At 35.1% G+C, this 25,958-nt stretch overlaps 1 protein-coding gene and 1 pseudogene across 7 annotated transcripts in view; one reads left to right on the top strand and one right to left on the bottom strand.

Annotated features, from left to right (window-relative positions):
• Window positions 1-25,958, top strand: part of SOS1 (SOS Ras/Rac guanine nucleotide exchange factor 1) — a 108,503-nt gene that overhangs the window by 21,019 nt on the left and 61,526 nt on the right. For 4 of the 7 annotated variants that reach the window (XM_087823492.1, XM_087823491.1, XM_087823489.1 and 1 more), the window contains exons 2-6: window positions 8,616-8,741; window positions 16,466-16,597; window positions 18,476-18,640; window positions 20,329-20,538; window positions 24,715-24,858. In XM_087823492.1, the coding sequence (XP_087679618.1) occupies window positions 8,616-8,741; window positions 16,466-16,597; window positions 18,476-18,640; window positions 20,329-20,538; window positions 24,715-24,858 (777 nt within the window). Of the gene's footprint in view, window positions 1-8,615; window positions 8,742-16,465; window positions 16,598-17,547; window positions 18,062-18,475; window positions 18,641-20,328; window positions 20,539-24,714; window positions 24,859-25,958 lie in introns of those variants that run through there. The other 3 variants (XM_087823490.1, XM_016218943.2, XM_087823493.1) reach the window with 3 other exon arrangements.
• Window positions 531-1,607, bottom strand: LOC107541763 (peptidyl-prolyl cis-trans isomerase H pseudogene; annotated as a pseudogene).

Below are 25,958 nucleotides of genomic sequence, written 5' to 3'. Positions count from 1 at the left end.
TTCATTCATTCATTTCATAAGTACTCCGTGAGTAGAACTCTTCTTCCTCTGAATTTTCCCAGTGTGTTTAGGGGCTATGGCTTCAGGATAAGGGTGCAAGGTAGTAGGCAAGGAATGGAAGAAACAGATGACAGGGTAGTTATACTGAAGTATAGATATGATACAGACCTGGCTCTAATGGGGGAGAGATAATATTTCTGGATTAACCACAAGTTATGTGTTTATACAAGACATTCATTTATTGTAAGTAGTGTTTCAATTCATAGAAAGCTTAGATATACTTTAGCTACATCTGTAGCTTCTCTTTTACTCTCCCACCTCGCCTCCAAAACAAAAAACTTTATTTACCAACTGTAAATAACATAGAAAATCTTGGGTTCTGAATCTGATACTTCCAAGGTCTCTTGATCAAACAGGGCAACAGCAAACAAGAGCCATCCAGATTGTTTTACTCAAGAGCATCAATCACCCAGAGCAAGGGCAGGCCTACAATGGCAGAAATGTGGAGTCTGATTCAGTCTTGCTCTGGACTACATCTCCCCACACTGTGAGATCACCACAGGCAGCTTGTGTTTATTGTTGGGACCTGTGGGAACATTCTCAATCTTTCTTGTCACTAGAAGTCCATCACTGATTTTTCCAAACACCACATGCTTTCCATCCAGCCAATCACACTTAGAGCAGGTGATGAAGAATTGTACTGGGACCACTGTTTGCCTTGGAAAGCAGGCCTGGAGCTGAGTGCCTAAGTTTAAAACTTTCATCTGCAAATGGCCGCCAGTCAATACTGGCATCTCCAGTAACAGAATCTCCACTCTGAATCAAGAAATCGTTTATACCCTGTGGAAAGTGCTCCCTTTGTATCCTATTAGAACCCCATCTTTTCTGAATTCTCCAGTACAGAACTGCCTAAAGTTCTCAGCCGTCTTAGGCACAACGTCTGCAAATAACTCAGTCTCCAGGTGGCCAGCTTCCTGGCCTCCAATGCTGACATCAAAGAACATCACAGGGTTGATAGGGCTTGAATTTGCCACCAGCACAATTCCAACCTGGAAGCAGAAGTTGGGAGAACGAGGTTTCTCTCTTATACTTATGTCTCATTTCAGTAGGTTGAGGTTTAAAATAAGATTCTATTTTTAAAAAAATAAAACCAAAGGCTAGAGCCCTCTTTTTATTAAAAATAAGCTAAACGAGAGTCAGGACTGTGTATATCTTGTTTACTATTAGACTCTGACATTTAGAATAGCATCTTGTACACAGTAGACCTTCAATAAATACTTACTGAGTGAGTCCCAGTTGAGGGGATTTTTTTTCTTCTTCTTTTCATGTCTTATCCCCTTCCACCATTGATAAGGGAAGAGACTTACTTAAACTAAACATCAGTCAAAGTTTTAATATGAATGCTTCATAGCAAACCATCCTTGTAGCTGAGAGATTCTTCAGCATACACATCTAATTATGTCAGTGTCTTGTTTAAAACTCTTCAGTTACTTTTTGCTTTCCTGATCACTGTCCAACTTCTTAGCAAGATGTACCAGCCCACCTTTTCCAGTCTTGGCTTTGCCCACAGGTACTCTTTGGTCCAACTCTTGTAGTTTCCTCAACATATCATTTTTTTCTCCTCTATGTCTTTTTTATATGCTAGATCTTTTCCTAAAAACCCTGCTTCCTTATCTGCCGCCTGCTGTACCTTATTTATCCTCATGCCGCAGTTCAAGTATGTTTTACTTGTCAAGGCTTCTGATACCCCTCGTACACCATCAGCGAGAGTCACCCTTTTTTTGGTTATCACTGTACCTTAAATATTAACTTCATTTTAGCCTCATCACATTGTGTGAAGTCATTGTTTATATGTCTGGCTCCTCTGTGATCTGAAATCTTTAAAAGTGGATGCCATGTCCTCATTCATTTTTGTGTCCCCAGCAAATAAGAGGAGCTGGGGGGGGAGGGGGAGGTTGTTACATAAGTTACATACATGGACCTAAAGGCTAATTAACAGGCCCCAAGAAATGAAAATATTTTAGTCTATTTTATTTATGGGAAAGATTTAAGTCTCTAACATTTTTATCTTTAAAACATTTTTTGCAAAGGATTTCTGGTTTGATTTTTAAATAAACCTCAGAATGAGGAGATATAAGCATCTAAAACATTAAACATTAACTAAACAATCTTAACACTGAGAGATTTAACAATCCAAATCTTTATTATCTACTATTGTAAAGGTTTTGAGAATATCAGTTTTATTTCAAATTCTCCTGTTATATTTACAAATAAAAGTAGCAGATCTGGGCTCAGGATATGACAAAATACAGTCTAGAAGCCTTTCTAATTCTTCAGAGAGCCATTAGCTAGAAAAGGCTATTAAAGATTCATCAGAATTCAACATAGTGTTTTCAGGCAGTTTACCCAAGGGATTCTGAATACACTTACAGGACTCAGATATCAAACAGCTAGGAATTGATTTAGGCCTAATCCCTTTGCTTTTCAGATTCCACAGAATCTGGCAATAATAGCAAACAAAGTTGCTTCTGAATCTTAGAAATTACTAGAGGCAAAATGAACTGTCCAAATAGAAGCAGGCAGTCCTTAAGGAAGGTTTAAAATTCAGTGGGTGGCATCTTTAGTTGAATGTCATGATTCTATCTTAAAAGAATTCCTGTCATGATCATATGAAATTCTTATGCACGGCTATTATTCTTTTATGAAAATTTTGCATTTATTTTACTTAAATTACCTAAAGTAATTGCATTTAAAGAAGTATATGAAATTTTCAGTCAATGAATGTAAGTATAAAACATTTTTGAAAAATGAAAATAAGGGAAAACGCACATCTAGTTTAAACCCAGTTCTAAGTGCGTATTTTAATTGTGCACCCACTTACACACACACACACACACCCTCAGTAAATATCAGCTGTAGATGGCTTGAAAAGGCTGTCATAAGATTTGGCAAGGCAACCTATTCTGTATAACCTTGAATAATTTTGGATCATTGAATCTATTAAATATCTTTGAGTACCATTTAGATGGAATGGAACACTTTAGCTGTAACACTATCTCATAGAAGAAAAGTGTTTTTTTATTCTATCTGTATAGGAAATGTAATACTACTTCTGTCTGTTTATTAAAGAAATCTCTTAACAGTATCTTCCTTGAAAGATAAAGAGCAAATTCTGAAAGTCTGTGTATTTCAGGAATTGGTGCTCTGCTTGTCTTTAAACATTTACCATTGCCCATGTTTTTCAGTCAGAGGTTTGAAGTATTGTTTTTGTTTTTAAGGAAGTAAAATAATTTATTAGTCTCTTGTATAAATGAACCTTGTGATCCCAATTTGACAGATATAAGACATGATAAAGGTTAATGTCCAGAAACTTAGAAAAACAGTGGCATCATACATTATTTACCTATTAGGTTTTATTTGGCTATTAATAAACGTCAATGAATAAAAATATTTGAATTTGAATTTCTAAAATTTTATGTCATACAAGTTGTCAAACTTAACATTTGAATTATATGTACTTGAATTATAAACATTATCAAGTTAGTTTTTAAGCCATAGCATTTCACTGCTGTGGTTATATATAGTTCATTTGATTCTACATACCAGAGTAGAGTATTAGGTCCATATGAGCAGGGACTATTTTTGATTCATCTGTATACAGACATACCTCAGAGATATTTTGGATTTGGTTCAAGGCCACCACAATAAAGCGAATATCACAGTAAATTGAGTCACATGAATTTTTTGGTTTCCCAGTGCATATAAAAGTACATTTATACTATACTGTAGTTTATTAACTGTGCAATAGCATTATATCTAAAATAACAATGTACATACCTTAATAAAAATATTTTATTGGTAAAAAATGCTACCTTATATCATCTGAGCCTTTAGTGAGTTGTAATCTTTTTGCTGCTGGATGGTCTTGCCTCCATGTTGATGGCTGCTGACTGATAAGGGTGGCAGTTACTGAAGGTTGGGCTGGCTGTGGCAATTTCTTAAAATAACACAACAATAAAGTTTGCTGCATCATTTGACTCTTTCATGAATGATTTCTCTGTAGCATGTGATGCTATATGATAGCATTTTGCCCAGTATAATTTCTTTCAGAATTGGAGTCAGTTCTCTTAAACCCTGCCACTGCTTTATATACTAAGCTTATTGTAATATTCCAAATCATTTGTGGTCATTTCAACAGTCTTCACAGCGTCTTCACCAGGAGTAGATTCCATCTCAAGAAACCACTTTCTTTGCTCATCCATAAGGAGCAACTCCTTATCCATTAAAGTTTTATCGTGAGATTGCAGCAGTTCAGTAACATCTTCTGGCTCCACTTCTAATTCTAGTTCTTTTGCTGTTTCTACCACATCTGTAGTTACTTACTCACTGAAGTCTTTAACCTCTAAAAGTCATCCATGAGGGTTGGAATAAACTTCTAAATTTCTGTTAATGTTCATATTTCGACCTCTTTCCGTGAACCATGGATGTTCTGAATGGCATCTAGAATGGTGAATCCTTTTCAGAAAGTTTTTAATTTACTTTGCTCAGATCTATCAGAGGGTTCATTGCCTATGGCAGCCTTATGAAATGTTTTTCTTAAGTAATGAGACTTAAAAGTTGAAATTAATTCCTGATCCATGGGCTGCAGAATATATGTTATGTTATCAGGCATGAAAACAACATTAATTTCATATATCTCTATCAGAGCTCTTGGGTGACCAGGTGCATTGTCAATGAGCAGTAATATTTTGAAAGTAATCTTTTGTTTTGAGCAGTAGGTCTCAACTGTGGGCTTAAAATATTCAGAAAACCATGTTGTAAACAAGTGCTGTCATCCAGGCTTTGTTGTTCCATTTACAGCGCACAGGCAGAGTAGATTTAGCATCATTCGTAAGGGTCCTAGGATTTTCAGACTTGTAAATGAACATTGGTTTCAACTTAAAGTCACCAGCTGCATTAGCATCTAACTAGAGAGTCATCCTGTCCTTGGAAGTTTTTTTTTTTTTTAAAGCTATGAATTTTTAAAAATATATCTTCATTGATTTCAGAGAGAGGGAGAGGGGAGGGGAGAGAGAGAGAACAATGATGAGAGAGTCATTGATCGGCTACCTCTTGCACGCCTCTTACTGGGGATGGAGCCTGAAACCCGGGCATGTGTCCTGACCAGGAATCGAGCTGCGATCTCCTGGATCATAGGTCAATGCTCAGCCAGTGAGCCCTGCCAGCCGGGCCTGTCCTTCTTTGAAGCCAGGCATTGACTTCTCCTCTCCAGCTATGAAAGTCCTAGTTGGCATCTTCTTCCAATATAAGGTTGTTGCATCTACATTGAAAATCTATTGTTGAGCATAGTCACTTTCATTATCTTGGCTAGATCTTCTGGATAATGCTGTAGCTTTTATAACAGCATTTGCTGCTTCACCTCGTGCTTTTATATTATGGAGAGAGCTTCTTCTTAAACCTCATGAACCAACCTCTGAGAGCTTTAGACTTTTCTTCTGCAGCTGTATTACCTCTTTCAGCCTTGATAGAATTGAAGAGAGTTGGGGCCTAGTTCTGGATTAGTCTTTGGTTTAAGGGAATGTTGTGGCTGGTTTGATCTTCTATCCAGACCACTAAAATTTTCTCCATATCAGCAGTAAAGCTGTTTTGTTTTCTTTTCATTTGTGTGTTCACTGGAGTAGCACTTTTAATTTCCTTCAAGAAACAAGGCTGTCTTCCAAATTGATGTGGGTTCTGGGTTTTGAAAGTCAAATAGGTAGATGAAAGGGTAAGAGAAGAAATAATAAGCCTGGGGAACAATGTGAATGAAACTGCCTGCCATGTTTCAGCAAGCTGCAAATAGTCAGAATTGCCTCAGCATAAAATGTAAATTGAAGAGCAGCGGGAGATGAAGCCATATTAATGAAAAATTATGTTATTTCCATGGGTTTCTTTGAAAAACAAAAAACATTGTTTAAAAAATAATATATATCCCCGGCCGGGCATGGCTCAGCGGTTGAGTGTCGACCTAGGATCCAGGTGATTGGGGTTGGATTCCCAATCGGGGCACATGCCCCGGTTGCGGGCTGCAGCCGATCAGTGACTCATCATTGATGTTTCTGTCTTTGTCTCTTCTTCTCCCTTCCTCTCTCTGAAGTCAATACAGATATATATATATAAAAAAAGATATATTAAAAAAATGTATATATCTAATCAATATACACTTTCCTGAACACTTCCTAAGATGTGTTTGGGGGTACCTAAACCACTTCCTCAAAGGACTTTAATGTTTTTAAAAGTTAATTAGACTTCTTGTTAAATATTTTTATTTTAACACCTCTAGCATTTTAGCTTTATGTTGGATTTTTATTATATTTATAATTTCATACAATACATTGTGATCCTTTGTGTAAAAATGGGTAAAAAATGATCATTGTACCTTTTCAGATTGGAAAGATTGTAGTGCTGTGTTTGCATTGATGGTATGCCAGTGTTTAATTATAACAACATATTTCAAGACACGTTTTATATAGAAGTCCATTATATAAATAGATACAATTCATGGGCCTTCTACTCCTTATGCTGACGGGGCTATTAGGACACTCCCAGACTCCTTCAGGTTTGAAAATCAAGGGTTTAGTGGAAAGAGCTCTGGCCTAGATGCCAGGAGGCCCAGGTTCAGTACTTACAGGATTACTGTTAGCTACAGGATTGTGTATGTGTCCTTTTTCTCATCTGCTAAATAGAGGGACTGAGTTAAATGACTTCTAAAGCCCCTCTTAATTCTAATGTTACATGGTTTTATAGATCTTTAGCGATCATTTGTGATGCTGGAGCCTTGGACAGGAATATAACCTGTCCCAATTAGAGCTACATTTTCTAGGACTACATCCTTGTGAAACCAGGGGCTGTCTATAGTGTATTTCTCCTCCGCCCCCCCCCCCCCCACGGACACACAGACAGACACACACACACACACACGCCACATTTGTGAGATACAGTTCTAGGTGAGATACAGTTTTTCTTGTTCAACTTTTCTAAGTTATCTTTTTTTCTATTGTATTTGAGGTTTTGGTAGGGTAGGTGGAGATATCTAGCAACTTATTTGAAGTATGGTTCTAATACTTGGGAGAGAGGTCAGAACTAATAGATTTGGAATCATCCACGCAGGAGATAGTTTAAAATTTGGAAGAAAATGAGATGATGGGGAAAGACAGAAAAGGGAGAAGACAGACAAGGAGAGAATCCAGATTTGATGGGTGAAGGAAGATGTGGAATGACAGCCTCTGTGTATGAGGAAATTTTATAAACAGTGTACCATATAACAAGTTTTTAAAATATATGTTAAAAATACATAGATGTGTAAATAAGTACATATGCACTCATAATACTTTTAAAAGAAAAATACTATACTAAGTGTCCTTGGCCAGTGAGTACTGTGCACTTTCATCCTATGAGTGCTCTACCTCCCCTTAGAGAAATGAACATAGTTTTGAAGCATATATTGTCTCCTGGAACTGATTTTCAGTTATTTTTAATTTTTTTATTATTTTATTTTATTATTATTTTTAAAACATATCTTAATTGATTTCAGAGAGAGGAAAGGAAGAGGGGAGAGAGAGATAGAAACATCAATGATGAAAGAGTCATTGATCTGCTGGCTAGCCCGCAACCCGGGCATGTGCCCTGACCGGGAATCGAACCCCGATCTCCTGGATTCTAGGTCAATGCTCAGCCACTGAGCCACGCCCGGCCGGGCTTCAGTCATTTTTTAAAAGGAAAAATGTTGACCCCAAGGGATGCAAGTAAAGAATATCATGCTGGTTATTAAAATGTAAGTTTTACAGAGACCAGTGGCCTGAGGTACCTCCAAAAAAATGGTAAAAAATAGGAAGATAAAGATTATGAAGTATTTATGAATGAGTGACCACCAAATTATCTTTCTAAAGCGTGGACAGTCACAGATTGTCAAAAGTACCCATTTTGTGTTCTTTAATATAAGGAGACTTTGTGTTCAACAAACATTTATCGCTTGTATTATGTGCTCTGCGCGGTGCTAGATAGTGGAGTTATTTTGGTGAATAAGATAAGACATACCCCTCTTGGATTTTATCGCTTAGTAGGAAAGATAGAGTTAAATAAGGGACAGAGATCCATAGGAGAGAGTCATTGATCGGCTGCCTCCTGCATGCCCCCTGCTAGGGATCAAGCCCACAACCTGGGCATGTGCCCTGACCGGGAACTGAACTGCAATCTCCTGGATCATAGGTCAATGCTCAACTGCTGACCTATGCCGGCCGGGCCAGACCATGTTCTTGAGTATAAACCCACATTAAAAAAAAATTATTTGGCCCTGGCCAATGTGGCTCAGTGTGGCCCCAGGGTCACTGGTTCAATTCCTGGTCAAGGATATGTACCTGGGTTGCAGGTTTGAGGGGTGCTTGGAGGCAACCAATTGATGTCTCTCTTTCACATCGATGTTTCTCTCCCTTTCACTTTCTCTGAAAAGCAATGGAAAAAATATCCTTGGGTGAGGATTAAATATATATATATATATATATATATATATATTATTTTTGTTTTTTTAATTAGATGAAACAAGCCTACATTTTAATTACTTTGCTTTTTGTTTATAGGTCCAGGGTCAAGTTCATCCAACTCTTGAGTCTAGTGATGATGCTCTTCAGTATGTTGAAGAATTAATTTTGCAGTTATTAAATATGCTATGCCAAGCTCAGCCCCGAAGTGTTTCAGATGTAGAGGTATGATAAATTTACCTTGTATTTAATATACATAATCTGTGTGTTTGTTGTAATGTCAGTGAAGGGGAAAGAGTTGCTCTTCAGTTCATATATACATATATATATATGGTATTTAAAAATTAAAGACTGGATTTATTTTAACTTTGTATTGGGTATATGGTAGAGCTTGTTTATGTTTTAGCTATCATACCATTCCATGTTTTGCTTTTAATCTAAAATGAACTTTTGTTTGCCTCTAAACACTACTTCTTTTTTTTTTTTTTAATATATCTTTATTGATTTCAGAGAGAGGAAAGGAGAGGGAGAGAGAGAGAGAGAGAGAAACATCAATGATGAGAGAGTCATTGATTGAGCCCGAAACCCAGGCATATGCCCTGACCGGGAATCGAACCCCAGTCGCCTGGATCCCAGGTCGATGCTCAACCGCTGAGCCACACCCGGCTGGGCTAAACACTACTTCTTGATGCCGGAATGACATATATATATATATATATTCATACCTTTAAGAGTAGAATATATCCAACTATTTCTTTTGTTTTGTAAAGCCAGCTATCCTTTTGAGAATATTTCAGTTAATTTTTTGATCTTCAGGTATTACATGTATTTTAGATAGTAAGTGGACACCTTTCTACCAGTTGGAAGGGAGGGAAACACCTAAAAATCTAGGAAGGAAGTTCTATAATCTGTTTCAAAGATGACATGGCTCCTGTCCTTTTCGGAGTTAAAGTTTAGTAGAGATACAGATAGGTGTATGGGCAATAACATAATGTGATATACTATGAGTAAATTGGATGTGGGAAATTTTATTTTATTTTATTTTTTTAATATATCTTTATTGATTTCAGAGAGAGGAAAGGAGAGGGAGAGAGAGAGAGACAGAAACATCAATGATGAGAGAGTCATTGATCGAGCCCACAACCAGGCATGTGCCCTGACCGGGAATCGAACCTTGATTGCCTGGGTCCTAGGCCAACGCTCAACCGCTGAGCCACGCCCGGCCGGGCGGATGTGGGAAATTTTAAAAGGGGCAAACTAATAATACAGGCTTTGGGGCTTAGGATTAGCATCTCAGAAGCAGAGGCATCTAAATTGAGTTCTGAAGGAGTCAAAAGTTTGGGAGAAGAAGAAATAAGAGTTTAAGTACTGAAAATGGGAGAGAGAGCTGGGAAAATAAAAGTAAGTTTTATCGCAGTGATGAAGGGTTATTTGACTTCAATGACCTCAAATGTATAGTGGTAGAAATCTTTGGGTTTCTTGACATTTCTTTTGCAGTGCTCAAGTGTGGGCACACACACGAAATAGTTGGGTTGAATGGTATTTCACCGTGGAGATACACTGGAGGAACAGTAAGGCAAAGGAATTGTGTAAATTGGCAGTAGCAGTGCTGTATAGCCCTTTTCAGGACATAGCACACAGAATATAATAATGATTTTAAGGCACACAGTGGCTGGGGAGGAGAGATCTCTATCTTCCCCAGGCCCTGCTGTGCTCCCCTGCGGGCTGAGGCATATCCAGTGAGGAGCTGCTGAGAAGACATCAGAGCATTTTCATTGGATGGAGAAAAAGTGAAATGTAGTAGCAGCTGATGTTTGAGTGCCTGCTGTGTCATGCACTGGTCTAAGCATTTTTATGTTTTATATTTCCTTTAAAGTTTTTAACAATCCCATGAAGATGATGCTGTTTTTCCCTCTTACTAGAATGTAAACTGCAGGGATTTTTTTTCTCTTGTTCACTGCCAGATCCCTACCACCTAGAATTGGCACTGAGAGGGCACTCAGGAAAAATGTATTGAATAAATGTGGAAACTGAAGCAGAGGGTAAATAAGTTGACCAAGGTCACAGCTAATAAGTAGCGAAGCCAAGACTTTAACCCAGAAAATCTAAGTTTTGGGAGCATACATACCATTAAACTATTCTACCAGGTAGGAGAGAGTAGGCAGATTGAAAAAATATGGAGGGAACAAGGTATTGGATTTCCTAATAAGGTCAGAGAACTGAGAACACTAGAATACCTGAGTGAGAGACATAGAAGAACAGATTGGGATCAGAGACAGTTGTTGGAATTTAAGGTTTCTTTAGTAACATTGTTACAAAACAGGATGTGGCCATGTGGTGGTGGCTGGACTAGAGGTGATGAATTAAGAAGCCATGGTATTTTATAGGACTTTACATGAGCGTGGAAAAGGGTGATGTTCCAGAGCAGCTTGCAGAATGGAAAAGATGCTAAATTCACTTTCATGTGGGTTTTGAGACAAGGGCAGTTCCTACTCTAAGAAGTCTTCAGGGAGATCCAGATTTCAGTTGAGTAAAGAGATACTAAGGAACATTGAATTATAGAGGTTGTGGAAGTAGAAAAGATTGTTTACTAAGGAATAGTAATTTATTTTGATTAAATAATTAAAAGTAGATTTCATACATTTTATCCCATTTTCCCTTTGAATTATAAGGTCAAATATCTTTTACTCATAATTTCTTTTAGGTACTGATTACAGTGGGCTTCAGAGTAGACCTTGAGTAGAACTGGTTACCTGACTCTCCTCATTAACAATTCTTTTTGCTCTGTTGGATTCTAGTTGGGTCTCCCACGGTGTTTATGAAGCGCAGCCTCTGACCCTGCGCCTACTACATTAAAGTGGAATTACAGGTCTTGTCTTGCTTATCATTCCCATGTTGGTACATCCCAGGGGTTTGCTAGTTTGGTAACATTGCATATACTCAGAGAGCTCTTTCCAGAAGTATTGTACTGTATCTATGTTTATCTGATTTTCTCCTCTTAATTAATATAGACGCTAATTTATATAGACGCTAATTTATAATTTTCTAGTATTGAAGGAGATCATGAATTCTCAAAAATTACTGAGTTTCTCAGTCTTCCACTTGCACAGATTTAATCAATATGTAGGAAATTAAGACTAAATAAAAAAGGATATTTCATAATTTTTTAATAGTCACTTAGAAAACTTCTGAGATATCAAAGATATTAACCCTATGTCCTATCTTACTATTTTTAAGCACTTAACCTGGGCCCTTAAGAGAGATGCAGCCATATGATATTCCAGTGGGCTGACTCGGGTTGGGAATGAATTTTTGAGAGAATATATGACAGTAATAGAAATAGCATTCAGTTGTGTAATAGGTTTTGTAATTTCAGAGTCATGTTATGTACATTTTTATGTCCTTAAAACAACCCTGTGGAGTTGTTATTCTCCTTATTTTAGATATTAGACATTTAACCTCAGAATGGTAGAATAGATTTTTTTTAAAAAAAGATGGAAACCTGGGTCTTTTCCAATCAATAGTCAAATACCCTCCTTCCTCTACCATTCCCAGAAGAGCATTTAGATAAGAATATGGAGATTGGGAGATACTGTCTTGGATTCTTCTATCAGTAAATAGTTTTCCATATTCTTTATTAGGATTCTTTATTTCTTTTTTTTATATTCTCACCCGAGGATATGTTTATTGATTTGGGGGGGGGGGGGGGGAGAAACATGGATGTGAGAGAGAAACACTGATTGGTTGTCTCCCCTACGTGCCCCAAACAGGGATCTAACCTGCAACCTTTTGGTGTATGGGATGATGCTCCAACCAACTAAGCCACCCAGCCAGGGCTCTTTATTTCTTTAATACATTTTTTAAAAATTTACAATACATCTGTAGAACTTTTAAAATAATAAGGGCCATGAATTTAGCAAGCCTTTCAAATAAATTATGGGGTAAGAGAATTCATCAAAATTTTTAAAAATTTGAGGGCCATATAAAAGTGTACTGAAAAAACAGACCAAACTGAGTTAGTGGAATTTATGAACTTTTTACCTTTCTAAAGAATACATTTTGATTACTTTAAAGTATAAGCATAATTCCAAGTTCTTGCTTAATATTCAGCCCCTAGGGGATTTGTTTTAATGAAAAACTAAAATGATTTTTAGTTGCCCTACAGTTTTAGGAAAATAGGTACTTAAAAGTACTTGAAAACTGATGGATTGCATACATATCTATAATTTTGTTAATTAAAATGTTTTGATAAGTTGTATTGAAGATCATTACAAATTGAAAACTATCATAGTCCAGATGAATGGGATTTTGTTTTATTGATGTAGCCAATATTCACTAACCCATGCCACCAATATCTGAGTATCTATTATCGGTTAGACAGTGTTCCAGATAAATAGGAAGAATATATAAATGCTCTGGGAATGCAGAGGAGGGATATGTATTATTTTGGTGGGTCTTTTCAAAATAATTTAAGTTTTATTTATTTATTTTTAAATATATCTTTATTGATTTCAGAGAGAGGAAAGGAGGAGGAGAAAGAGAGATAGAAACATCAATGATGAGAGACTCATTGACCGAGCCCACAACCCGGGCATGTGCCCGGACTGGGAATCGAACCCCGAATGCCTGGTACCTAGGTCGACGCTCAACCGCTGAGCCATGCCCAGCTGGGCATCAAAATAATTTAAGTTTTAAAAGATTGTATATAAAAGTTGCTCAAATCTGGTTTGTTTTCCCTCTCTTCATTTTTCATACCTAATCTTTTAATTTTTTAATTTTTTATTTTTTACTTTTTTTAAAATATATCTTTATTGATTTCAGAGAGAGGAAAGGAGAGGGAGAGAGAGAGAGAGAACCATCAGTGATGAGAGAGTCATTGATCGAGCCCGCAACCCGGGCATTTGCCCTGACCGGGAATTGAACCCCAGTCGCCTGGATCCCAGGTCAACGCTCAACCACTGAGCCACGCCTGGCCGGGCCATACTTAATCTTTTAAAAAATAAAAGCAAAAACTAGTATTTCTTCTGTGATATTTCCCTGGTAAAGTATTTTCTTTATATAATTTCTTAAGTCTTGTTCTTTCATAATTGTACATGTTCATTATTTCTCTCTGGTTGACTAGACTGATTTCCATTTGTAATGTCTTTCCTGTTTCCCCTTTTGACCTATGTGTCCTGTATTTAACCATCTTTCATTTCTTAGGGCACTGATACTTTTTTTTCCCTTTCATTTAACTCAGGCTTTCTTGGACTCCTTATCTTTGTTATTTTCCCTACCATGAGTCATATCCTAAAACTTTAAAAGTTTGCTTCCCTTTTCTATTCATTTTTTTCTTTAACTTTTTAACTTTCCTTTGCATCCTAAAGAATCCTTGTAATTTTCTAATGTTTTCCATTTACATTTAGATTTCCTGGGTAATTTCTCCATATTTTCTACCTTTCTAGGAAAAAAAGTCTCCCGTACATTCTAAGCCTTTAATACTATTAATAAGACTTTAAAAGTACCTGTGGTCTGATTGTTTGCATGGGCGTGCATGTATAAGTCCTAGATTATTTGTCTTAGAATTGATGTTTAAAATTATCTATTTAGACCCCTTTATTAATTAAAGCAAAAGACATGGTTCTGCTAATAAGAGACAGCTGAATCTCAAGCCTACCTTTGGGTCTTATTTATTTCCTCAAAGCTACTAGATATTAATTAAGATGGAATTTCTCATTTCAAACAATTATTAATCTTGAAAGTAATAGAGTAATAGAATTCTAATTCATGGGTCTTTCATTGATCATTCCTCTTTGGGCTTATTTTTAAAAATATTAAAATAATTGTGAAAAGAAATTTTTTTTTTGCTTTAAAATTAAATTTGACACTACAAGAGATAAAGTAATTCTTTCAACTTGGCCTTTCCACATTCATGGCACCTTTTTTGATCTTAGCAGTCTTTACCCATGCATTCTGATCTTTGGTGTTACCTAAGTATATAGTTGAATAATTTGATTCCAGTAATACCCTGATAAGTAAATTAAAATGTTTTTTATTATTGTTATTTCTTCTTTCTTGCATTCTTTTTAAAGAATAGTTTATTGATTTTTAGACGGGGGGGGGCATTAAGAGAGAGAAATAACATCGATGTGAGAGCACAAGTTGATGGACTTCCTCCTGCATGCCCCCTACTGGGGATCAAGCCCGGAAACCCCAAGCATGTGCCCCGGCAGCCTCCTGGTGCACAGGACAGTCCCAGCCAGCTGATCCACAGCATCCAGTTCCTTGTTGTTGTTTTTTGTTGTTGCTGATTTTCTTTCTCCCTTTTTCTTAAAACAATAAACTATATACCAGTGCTTTTTAGACTCTAGGTCATAAAATCACTAGTGCATGGCCCAGGTAGCTTTTTTTTAATGAATAGAAAATATTAGTTTATTGCATAGAATAAGGGCAGATTTTGTTTTGTGAAACTTAGTTCCAGTCTCGTGTGTGTGGCGGGTAAGGATGTAATATAAAATGTGTTAAGAGTTTGTTATTTCTTACTATGAGTTGAGATTTTTAAAAAAGTTAGCAAGCCACAGGACCATACTATGATAAGGTCTGTACCATGGTTATACCCAGATTAAAACCACTGGTATGGAAATTCTGTTTGGGAGCCATGGTAAAGTAGTTCTGTTGGAATAGCAAGTCTATAGTGTTGACCTGAAGAAAGAGAAGAATTTTTGTTTTATATGTTCCTTTCTACCCTTTCTCCCCCTTTTTCCTCCTTTTTCACAAACCGCCCCAATATTTTGGATCTTTATGTTGTCTTTGTTATATGAGGATATATATATAGTATCTTGGCAAAAAGCTTTTCAACTAGGAATTTGAAAAAGTTTATAAACTCCATTTTTAATTACAATAATTTCTTTCAACATGTCTCTAATTCCATTAATTAGAAGTAAAATGTTCATTTATATTTGGCAACTGATTTAGCTTTGAATATAGATGTGAGAAAGTTTATTAAATTTGAAAGGGTTAATCTATTCATAATTTATAAATTTATTCTTAACATGTCCTAGAATCAACGTTCCCCCTCGCACTGCCCCGTATCACATGGAAATCTATTTTTTATTTTCCATTTTAATAACAACTAATAAAACTTTTTATTTAGATTTATGAGTGATGTTTAATTTTATCTAGTACTACTAAAGACTAATTCAAAAATCCATGTGTTAAAATTATGTAATAGCGACCTCTAGTGGTTTTAATTATGGTATCCTGAGAGTGCCTTTTGTTTGAAGTGAATTACATGAGTTCATTAAAGTCCAGAGATCCAGCTTTTACATTACCGTAAGTTCTTTCACTTACAATGGGAATTCTAACGGAATAAGTGCTGGAAATTAAAATGAAGTATTTTATTAAACATTAATGACTTGTGGAGGATTCAGACTCTACTGATGAGCTATAGTGTATTACAATTGCTGTTACCGATGTAAACCCTTGATTTCTATGATACATAAGTAGTTGTGAAGTCAGATACCTTTGCATGATGGATACTGAAAAGAATTCTTAGAGGTTTCAAATGCAAAATGCTACATGAGCTTGTAATTGGTATTGAAAGTATGGACAATGAGTGAAAATTGGATTTAGATATTTACTTCTCGAGCTTAAATGTTGTTCCTTGAATTTTTATATAAATAATATTTTAAATGGCTTCTACTCATTCTTGTTATTAGCTTTATCACAGTGAAGTTGAAATTCAGAATGTGATTTTTGCCCTAGATAATGCAAGGAATTAAAGATTCCTTATTGTCTAATTAAGAAACTAATACAGTGACAGTTACAGTTTAAGTATGTTTGTAGTATGAGTTATATACCACATGTGAAAATACTTTTGGTACTCTTGGATTTTAAAAGTAAATTGTAAGTGAAGAGTGAGTGCTATTTAATGTATTTGTTGCTTAGTTATTATTTTCCTATTTTCCAAGGAACGTGTTCAAAAAAGTTTTCCTCATCCAATTGATAAGTGGGCAATAGCTGATGCCCAGTCTGCTATAGAAAAGAGGAAGCGAAGAAACCCTTTATCTCTCCCAGTAGAAAAAATTCATCCTTTATTAAAGGTAAAGCTGAAATACTGCCTTTTTTGCCATTTTAAAGCAAAATAAAACCTATAATTTTTAAACACTAAGAATAATATATTTTATGGATAACAGAGTCAACTGAAAAGTAAAATTTTTTCATTTTAATTTTTCCAGGAATTCATATCATGGGGAGGGATGATATAATAGTAGGAATGTTTAAGTTAGTCAACATGATTTAAAGTTATTTCATACCAACAGTAATGTCAAGCAAATTGAGAGAACTAAGAAAGTTGTAATTGTGGGTTTTGTTCATCTCACAAGTTGGTAGAACCTCAATGAGAATTTATAAAACTCCTTTCTTATTGGTTAGACCTGAATGTCCCTATAAATCCTTCAGATCTTAATCCTTCACGCATTAGATGCGTAGGGACCTCTGTGAGACTGCCATAGGGCTGTGTATAATCTTTGAACAAAAATTCCCTAAAGATCACCTAAATCATCCAATCCTACTTGTCATTTAAATCAGTCAGTTGAGTCTCACCAGAACTAAGAGAAAAAGTAACTGCTGCAGACTCTAATAATGCTACTTCTATTTTATTTAATACAATGAACAAACTGTTGATTAACTCTCACATAAAAAATATAGGTATTACAAGAATTGAAACCTTAATAATACTTTGATATCAGTAATTTTGTCCGTACCATAATATAAGCAAAATGGTAATGCTTGCATGCACGATCTAAGTTTCATTACACAGCCAAGTTATTATCATTATCCCCAGTTTGTAGATGAGGTAACTAGGCAGAAAGTGATTAGGTAACCTATAGTCCAACTTCACAGGGCTATAAGTAACAGAGTTAGGAAATCCAGGTCCATTTGATCTGTCCAAGATTTAAGGCTAAACACTTAGATGATGTTTAAGAGTGTCAAAAGGTTATATTTTATACTCATGTTGTTTGAATAGAAATAGCTGCCTGTATCTTTCTAAATGGCCTGAGGAAATAAGTGCAAGCTATATAAAATTACTAAACTAGTAGTAATTGTATACTTTATAATTCTCTTTCCATGATTTTTATCATCCTTATGTTGAATTATATTCTAAGAGAATTAACAAACTGAGGTATGTGTATGCTGTATTAATGATCCTAAATTTTGAGTTTTGTGATCTAATTGTGGGTCTTTTAATTTATTAATATATCCTATCACTATATACATTTAATAGTTTTTACATATCCTGTTCCCAACTCATAAGTAAACTTATTTTAAAGTTGCTGATTTTTTCCCTTAATTGCATTGTTTAGAAAATAGAATTTGTTTTGCTGTTGAAACTGGTCAGCCCCACAAAGCCCATGCTCTCTTTGAAGTCTAATAATAGGACTATTTAACATGCTGTTTAATAACTATTGTTGTTCAGTAGGACATAGCATGAATTTTTTTCCATGTAAACAGTCCAGATGCCAGCGTTTTGGAAAGCCCAGGTTCCTCTGGAAAGAAGGATAGAGGTATAAGGCCTACAGATACTCATTCCCACATACCAATAATATATTAACTCTTGTTCTATATAAAGAAAAAAACCTCTTTTGTAATAGTTAATTCTAGATATTTTGAATTAGGTGACAATAAGCATTTTCCACTTCCCCAAATTTGGGCTTCCCTTCCTAGATTTAGGATTATCTATTTAGTAATCTGTACTTCGTAAACATTTTACATGACGATAGGTAATTTAGTCTTATCTTTTCTTATCTTATATCTTCAAGTAGCAGTTAATATAGTATTTATAAATGAACCACTTAAAATTAAATGCTGTTGATAATCACAGGCCTCAGTAAAAGTTAAGATAAATTGTATGCAATTTTTAATCAGTGTCACATTTATAGTATAAGATTTTTAAACATGCTTTTCTTTTAATTTTTCAGGAAGTCCTAGGTTATAAAATTGACCACCAGGTTTCTGTTTACATAGTAGCAGTATTAGAATACATTTCTGCAGACATTTTAAAGCTGGTGGGGAATTATGTACGAAATATACGGCATTATGAAATTACAAAACAAGATATTAAAGTAGCAATGTGTGCTGATAAGGTAGGATACTGATCTCTATGTTCTTAAGTATTTTTGTGACTTACTGAATGCTAACATACTATTCAGACAGAATAAAGTTGTGTATCTTGTATTAGGGTATATTTACAGTAATCTAATAACAAGAACTCAAGATACACTTTATGGAAATAGAGTATTATATATAGTATTAAAACGTGCTTAAACATGTCATACAGCTTGTTTTATGTGTTGCTTCAAGTAGGGTTAATAATCTCATTAATGATACCTTAAAATTTTATATGGATTAGAAGATTTATGGATTTACTTTATTGATTTATGTTGTGGATTAACTTGAAAACAATTTTTGAAAATGTGAAAATACGAAACCCTTGAGAGTTTTTTTTAAAACCTGGTTTCTTTAGATACTATTTGTGTGATTTTACTCTAATAATAAGAGCAAACATTTTTTAAAGTTAAGCATATATGTGACTCATGGTCCTTATGATATCGCTATATGGTAGATGCTCTTATCTACATTTTATAAAAGGGGAACTGAAGTTCAGAAAGATAAAGAAATTAGTCCAGAATATTCCGAGAAGTTCCAAAGCCTAGACTTGAACTCCAGATCTGTCTGAGTCTAAAGTTCTTAGTCATTGCACTATACTGCCTCAGTATTTTCATTCTATATAAATGACTTTGTAGAAAATAACATTTTCTGGTGAAGCATTTTGTTCTGTTTTTTCTCACCGTACTGTTGTTGATTTGGAATTCTTCCTGGTTACTAAATCCGTTTAGTTGTGTGCTAGCGTTTGCCCTTTTAGCATGTGAATGTATAGAGTAAAAATCACTGATCTGATGAAGGATTTCAAGTGTTTTTCTATTTTTAAATGAATAAGTATTTGGGTTTTAAAGTAATTACTTGTCAATAAACTTAAATTTGATTTGATACTTTTAAATGAATCCTATAAATATTTGAGTATATACAGGGTGGGGCAAAAGTAGGTTCACAGTGTGACTATGGGAAACAGAGTTTATTCTTGTGTTATTATTTATCAATTATTGTATTTATTTGTATTACAACTGTAAACCTACTTTTGCCCACCCCTGTACTATGTGCTCACACAGGGAGGAGTTGCAAGAGAAGAAAACAAGGTTTCAGAGTTGATACTTAGTATTTGTGAAACAAGCAGAAAATCATACAAGATAAGCTGTTATTTTATTGTGTTAGAGGGATAATGATGCAGACGTTCATGGAAGGGAGAAGATGAGGTTCAGCGAGAGTAATAATGGTCGACTTCTTGGGGGGAAAAACAGGACTTATTTTGATCGATATTCAACAAATGTAGATAAAGAAGGCTGTAAGAATCATTTAACTATGAGGTGGTAAGGCCCTAGAATGAAGTGATGGCAAGGGTATGAAATGAGAAAACTGAGTCAGAGAGAAACCCAAGATAGGATTTGGGAACAAGTAAAAGTAATAGGTTAACAAGAGCGACAGACAGATACTAGTGTTGATACAGAACTTGGGGGAGTCATTTTGTAATACCAGAGGTAAAATTGTTTTAGAGAAGCTGTGGTGGGGTGGTGGCAATATATCCAAGAAGAGATAACTGTGTGTGTTTTTTGTCATTTAAGAACTGTCTTCAAAGAATAATTTAGGGTGCTTAACTTCAAATTTGACTATAGATTCATATTTTATTATGCTTTTTTAAATATCTCTGACTATGTAGGTATTGATGGATATGTTTCATCAAGATGTAGAAGATATAAATATATTATCTTTAACTGATGAAGAGCCTTCCACCTCAGGAGAGCAAACATATTATGATTTGGTAAAAGCATTTATGGCAGAAATTCGACAATACATAAGGGAGCTAAATTTAATTATAAAAGTTTTTAGAGAGCCCTTTGTCTCCAATTCAAAATTGTTTTCGGCTAACGTAAGTATCATCGTGTACATGTATATCATTGCATGTGCTGTTAATTTTACATGACCAATGAAACTTGAATTTGTATAGTTCATGATTGCTAATTTGTTAATTTTTTTAAGTTGTGGGATTTAATTCATAGTGACTATGATCACAAAGTTGCTACAACCATGTCAATAAATTAAACATCAGAAATTAAAAACTAGACCGATATGTAAGTGCAAATGAATTCACAGAATCTTCCATGTACCCAAAGAATAAAGCCTCTTATTTAAGCAGATTTTTTTGTTTGTTTAATGTAACTTATTTGAGTCATTTGGACAGCACTTCATCAGTGGCTGCCGCCGCTCTAGGCAATGAGGATTGAAAGACGAGTAAGAAAACGTTTCTTCCCTCAGGTTTAATCTAGTCAAGGCAGAGATGTAAGCTTCAAATTTAATTGCAATATAGTGTGGTAATTGCCATAATAGAAGTATGGCAACAATATTTTGGGGAGCACAAAGGAGGAAGCCAATAACATTAAAAATTAGAGAAGGGGTTTTACTGATCTTACAATAGTAATCAAACCAGTCTAATAGGCTCCTGGGGGATGTCAAGTGAGAACAGTTGAAATTGTCTAGAATCGCGTTCTAGTAATTCCTAGAACTGTGGCCATATTACCATGGGTGACTGATGGAGAAGCAATGCTCACTACAGACACTGAGATGGGGGCTTAAGTTATGGCCATAAGTCAACATTAAAAAACAAAGGAGTAGAGTATGAGTTGTACAAATCTAAAGTTTAAATAAATAAAGGATTTCTTAGGAAACAAAAAATCAAGAACTATAAAATTAAAAATTAATGAATTTTGTACTTCATTAAAATGAAAAACTTTTGCTCTGCAAAAGACATTGTCTGAAAAATAAAAAGATCAGCCACAGGCTGGTAGAACCTATTTGAAATACATATATCTAACAAAGGACTTGTATCCAGAATATAAAAACTTTTACAATTCAGTAATTTAAAAAACAGTCTGATATATATATTTTTAAAATATATCTTTATTGATTTCAGAGAGAGGGAAGGAGAGGGAGAGAGAGAGATAGAAACATCAATGATGAGAGAGTCATTGATTGAGCCCACAACCCAGGCATGCGCCCTGACCGGGAATCGAACCCCGATCGCCTGGATCCTAGGTCGACACTCAACCCCTGAGCCACGCCCGGCCAGGCCAGTCTTATATTTTTAAGTGGGCAAAATAATTGGATACTTTATAAAAGAAGATATACCAATGACCAAAAAGGACATCAGAAGATGCTCAGCCTCAATAGTTATCAAGGAAATGCCAATTAAGAACATAATGAGATACTACTATATACTCAATAGAAAGGCTAAAATCAAAAAGACTGACAGTACCAAATGTTGAAAAGAATGTGGAGCAACTGCATATGGGAGTATAAAATTCCCACGTTGCTTGTGAGAATGTAATCCAGTATAAATACTTAGGAAAAGAGTTTGGCAGTTTTGGATCACGTTAAACATAAGCTGGCCATACTACCTAGAAATTCCACTCTTAGATTTTTACCCAGATGAAATGAAAATGTGTCCATACAAAACTTGTTTATGAATATTCATAGCAGCTTACTTGTAATAGTCTCTAACTGGAAACAACTCAAATGTCCACCCGCAGGTGAATGGGTATACAGATACAAAAGACTGCTTAGGACTGTATTTGTTTAATGCTCTAGGAAGACAGTTTTAGTCTATAGTGACAGAAAGTAGATCACTGGTTTCTTGGGGAAGTAGTGGTGATTAAAGGGGATGGGGCACAAGAAAACTTCTTATGGTAATGAAAGTGTTTTGAATCTTATGATCATAGTTTGAGTGAATAACATAAAATCTCATCAAAAAATACATTTAAAATAGGTGTATCTTACTGGATATGAATCATGCCTCAAAATTGATTTGACAAAAAAGTATAGTCACTGATAAAGATAATCAAATACAAAAATAGTAATTGGATAAATGCAAATTAATACTTGTTTTTCAGTTATCTAAGCATTTTTCTAAAAGTTAAGATTGACAATATTCAGTGTTATAAGAGTTTGGCAAAACTGTTTTCCCATACACTACCGATGGAAGGGTAAACTCTTTCTATGAAAATATGCATAGATATTTTATTTATTTATTTATTTATTTATTTATTTATTTATTTATTTATTTATTTATTTATTTATTTTTAAATTTTAGTTGACTCTTCTTTCTTTTTTCTTTTTTTTTTTATATATCTTTATTGATTTCAGAGAGAGGAAAGGAGAGGGAGAGAGAGCTAGAAACATCAATGATGAGAGAATCATTGATTGAGCCCGCAACCCGGGCATGTGCCCTGACCGGGAATCGAACCCCGATCGCCTGGATCCTAGGTCGACGCTCAACCGCTGAGCCACACCCGGCCGGGCTGCATAGATATTTTAAATACAAACCCCAGAACAGAAGTCTTTATCCAGGAATCTAATCAACAGAAAATCTTATGGAAGTTACAAAGTGTTGTATGGAGTATTGTGTGCATATCCATTTGTAATAAATATAAGATAATAGGAGAGCAGAATGAATAAATGAAGTAAAGGGGTGCTATATGGATTCATATAGATTCTTCGTCATTACTGGTAGAACAAGAGCATGGCATGCCTTGAGAAAGCCCCAGTTAGAGAAGAGCTGAGGCAGATGAGAAGCTCCCATAAAGCACTTCTGCTGCATACCAAAGTATTGTGGTTGTCTTGAGGAAAAGCACTGTATGATTGTTTGAGTAGTAAACTGAACTAGCGGCCTTTTTCATGAAACACTACTTTTACCTGAAAGAATGATAGACAAACTATGATTATTCAGATGTGTATCTGGCAGATATTTTTCAAAAATGAATGAAGTGTACCCGTTACTTCAAGGAAAACAACTGGCAGTGTTTGTTGACAGTGATAAATTTTGAACTTTCAAGCGAAATTAGAGTTTTGGGAAATTTGTATCCACTCCCATCATCTGTGATGATTGTAATGGATTTGGCCTTTTAATATTGTATAGTGAAAATGTGTTAAATGTATTAACATTTGGGAGATCTGTATAACTCAATGGACTAATATTTTCCTAGTGACCAAATTCATGCTGCTATAAAAATTACACATGGGTAAAAGATCCATTCAGAGTTCAAAATAGGCCAGTGGGTTTTAATGTAACAGTACAGAATTGATATGGTTTCAGATTCTACATTGCAACTAACCTTTAAGAAACTACTGTTTGGTGAATTTTGGTGTAATATCATAAAAGGATGTCTACTCCATTCATATGAAATGTCCAGAACAGGGAAATCCTTGGAGATAGAAAGTAGACTAGTGCTTGCCATTGAATGGGGGAAAGAAAAGAATGGAGGGTGCTGCTAATGGATACAGGTTTTCTTTTGTGGGTGATGAAGATGTTTTGGAATTTAATAGTGGGGATGACTGAACAGCTCTGTGAATATATGAAAACCATTGAGGCACCCTTTAGAAGGGTGAATTCTATATGTGACATCTCAAAAAAGAAACAGAAAAAGAAAAGGATATCCATAATTATTTGAATAGGCTTTTAAAATACTCCTTTTTCTCCAACTACGTATCTTTGTAAAGCAAAATTTTCTCCATATGCTTTGACCAAAACAATGTACCATAACAGATTAATGTGGAAATTATATATGAAAATCCAGCTCTCGTCTATAAAACCAGATGTTAGAGATTTGCAAAAACACAAAACAACGCCATTCTTCTCAGTAAATTTGTTTGTTTGTTTTGGAAAAATATAATTACGTTTCATAAAAGTGCTATTTGTTATTTTTTAAATAAATGTTTTTAAGTTTTCTCTGTTTTAATTTCTGATCTAATTAATATTAATAGATATAATTATAAACAGAAGCCCTTTGGAGTCTTTAGTAATTTTTAAGAGTGTGAATGAGTCCTGAGACCAAAAAGTTTGAGAACCACTGACCTAGAGAAATGTATTTGTAAATTGTACATTATTGCAAAAGGAATTCTTTCATTATATTTTACTTAAATTTGTAAGTTGTTAAAATTTCTCACTGTGTCTATCATGTTAAATTTTGTGATTATAAAATGACTTACTGGCTCAAAACTTGTTTTTTTATTATACAACCTAACTGAATAAGTGTGTGTTTCTTCCCAACAGGATGTAGAAAATATATTTAGTCGAATAGTAGATATACATGAACTTAGTGTAAAGTTACTGGGCCATATAGAAGATACTGTAGAAATGACAGATGAAGGCAGTCCCCATCCACTAGTAGGAAGCTGCTTTGAAGACTTAGCAGAGGTAAGTAGTTTATTTACACACGAAAACAAATCTGCATAAAAGCCCTACTTTGCATTAAAATTCGAATCTTAATTCTTATTTCCACCTAGGGTCATAGATATTAACTGCTGCCTACTCTGCTTTATTGCCCCTTCATTGTTAACATCTGTTCCTTATGAACCCAGAAAATGTAGCCTTTTGTCCATTATAAAAAAGCAGATCCCCTAGAGGGGAGGCATTTACAGCTGACACTCAGTTGTCTATCAACATAGCAAGGCTGTAAGAAAAGTAGATGAATGCCCGATCAGTGAAGAGGCCATAGAACTTGGGTATGAGGTCACACTATTTGTGTTCCATTCTCAACTCTGCTACTTATTAGTTTTATGTGACCATGGGCAATTTATTTCACATCTCTAAACCTCCATATCTATGTTTATAAAATAAGGATAATAACAGTACTCTGGATGTTGTGACAATTAAATAACCTGTCTGAACTATTTAGCTAGCCATCATCACACAGTAAGCTACTCAGTATGCGGTAACCACACATTATTATTTAGAACAGGAGGGGTGAAATGAATGGGAAAAAGTCCAGGGCCTAGATGATTGAAATATCATGGGATTAGAAACATGGTTTCTCTCTCATTGGACATTTTAAATACTGTAATATTTGTGTTAGTCCTAGTAAGTTAGCAGTGATAGTCAGTCTGAGATTTCTAGCTCTTGTTTTGTTCTCACTCCAAAATGTATACCTTTTATTATAATACAGGGTTAAATTCGTAAAACGTAAAAAATTCAAAATTTTCAGGCAAAATAGTATGATAAATTTAAGCTTTACTACAGCACCTCCAGTCTTGGTTCAAACACATAGAAGTCATAAAACATTTTTTTAAAAAGGAATAAACATAACTAGATTAAAAAACAAGATTAGAAATGGAACAGACATTCAAGATAGTTGAGCTCTTACGGATAATGAGGGCTAAATGTGTCCATGAAAGTGGGCAAGGCTTCTTGACCTGAGACCCTGATGCTGATAGATGCTGGGGAAGCCTGCCAACCTGCTGCTTACAGGGATTTATAGAAAGCTGTGGACTTGAGGTGGGGAGATAAAAACACTACCT

This window comes from Miniopterus natalensis, chromosome 13 (assembly GCF_054644295.1).
Source record: "Miniopterus natalensis isolate mMinNat1 chromosome 13, mMinNat1.hap1, whole genome shotgun sequence".
Classification (NCBI taxonomy): Eukaryota; Metazoa; Chordata; class Mammalia; order Chiroptera; family Miniopteridae; genus Miniopterus; species Miniopterus natalensis.
This window is presented reverse-complemented; position numbering and strand designations above follow the sequence as displayed.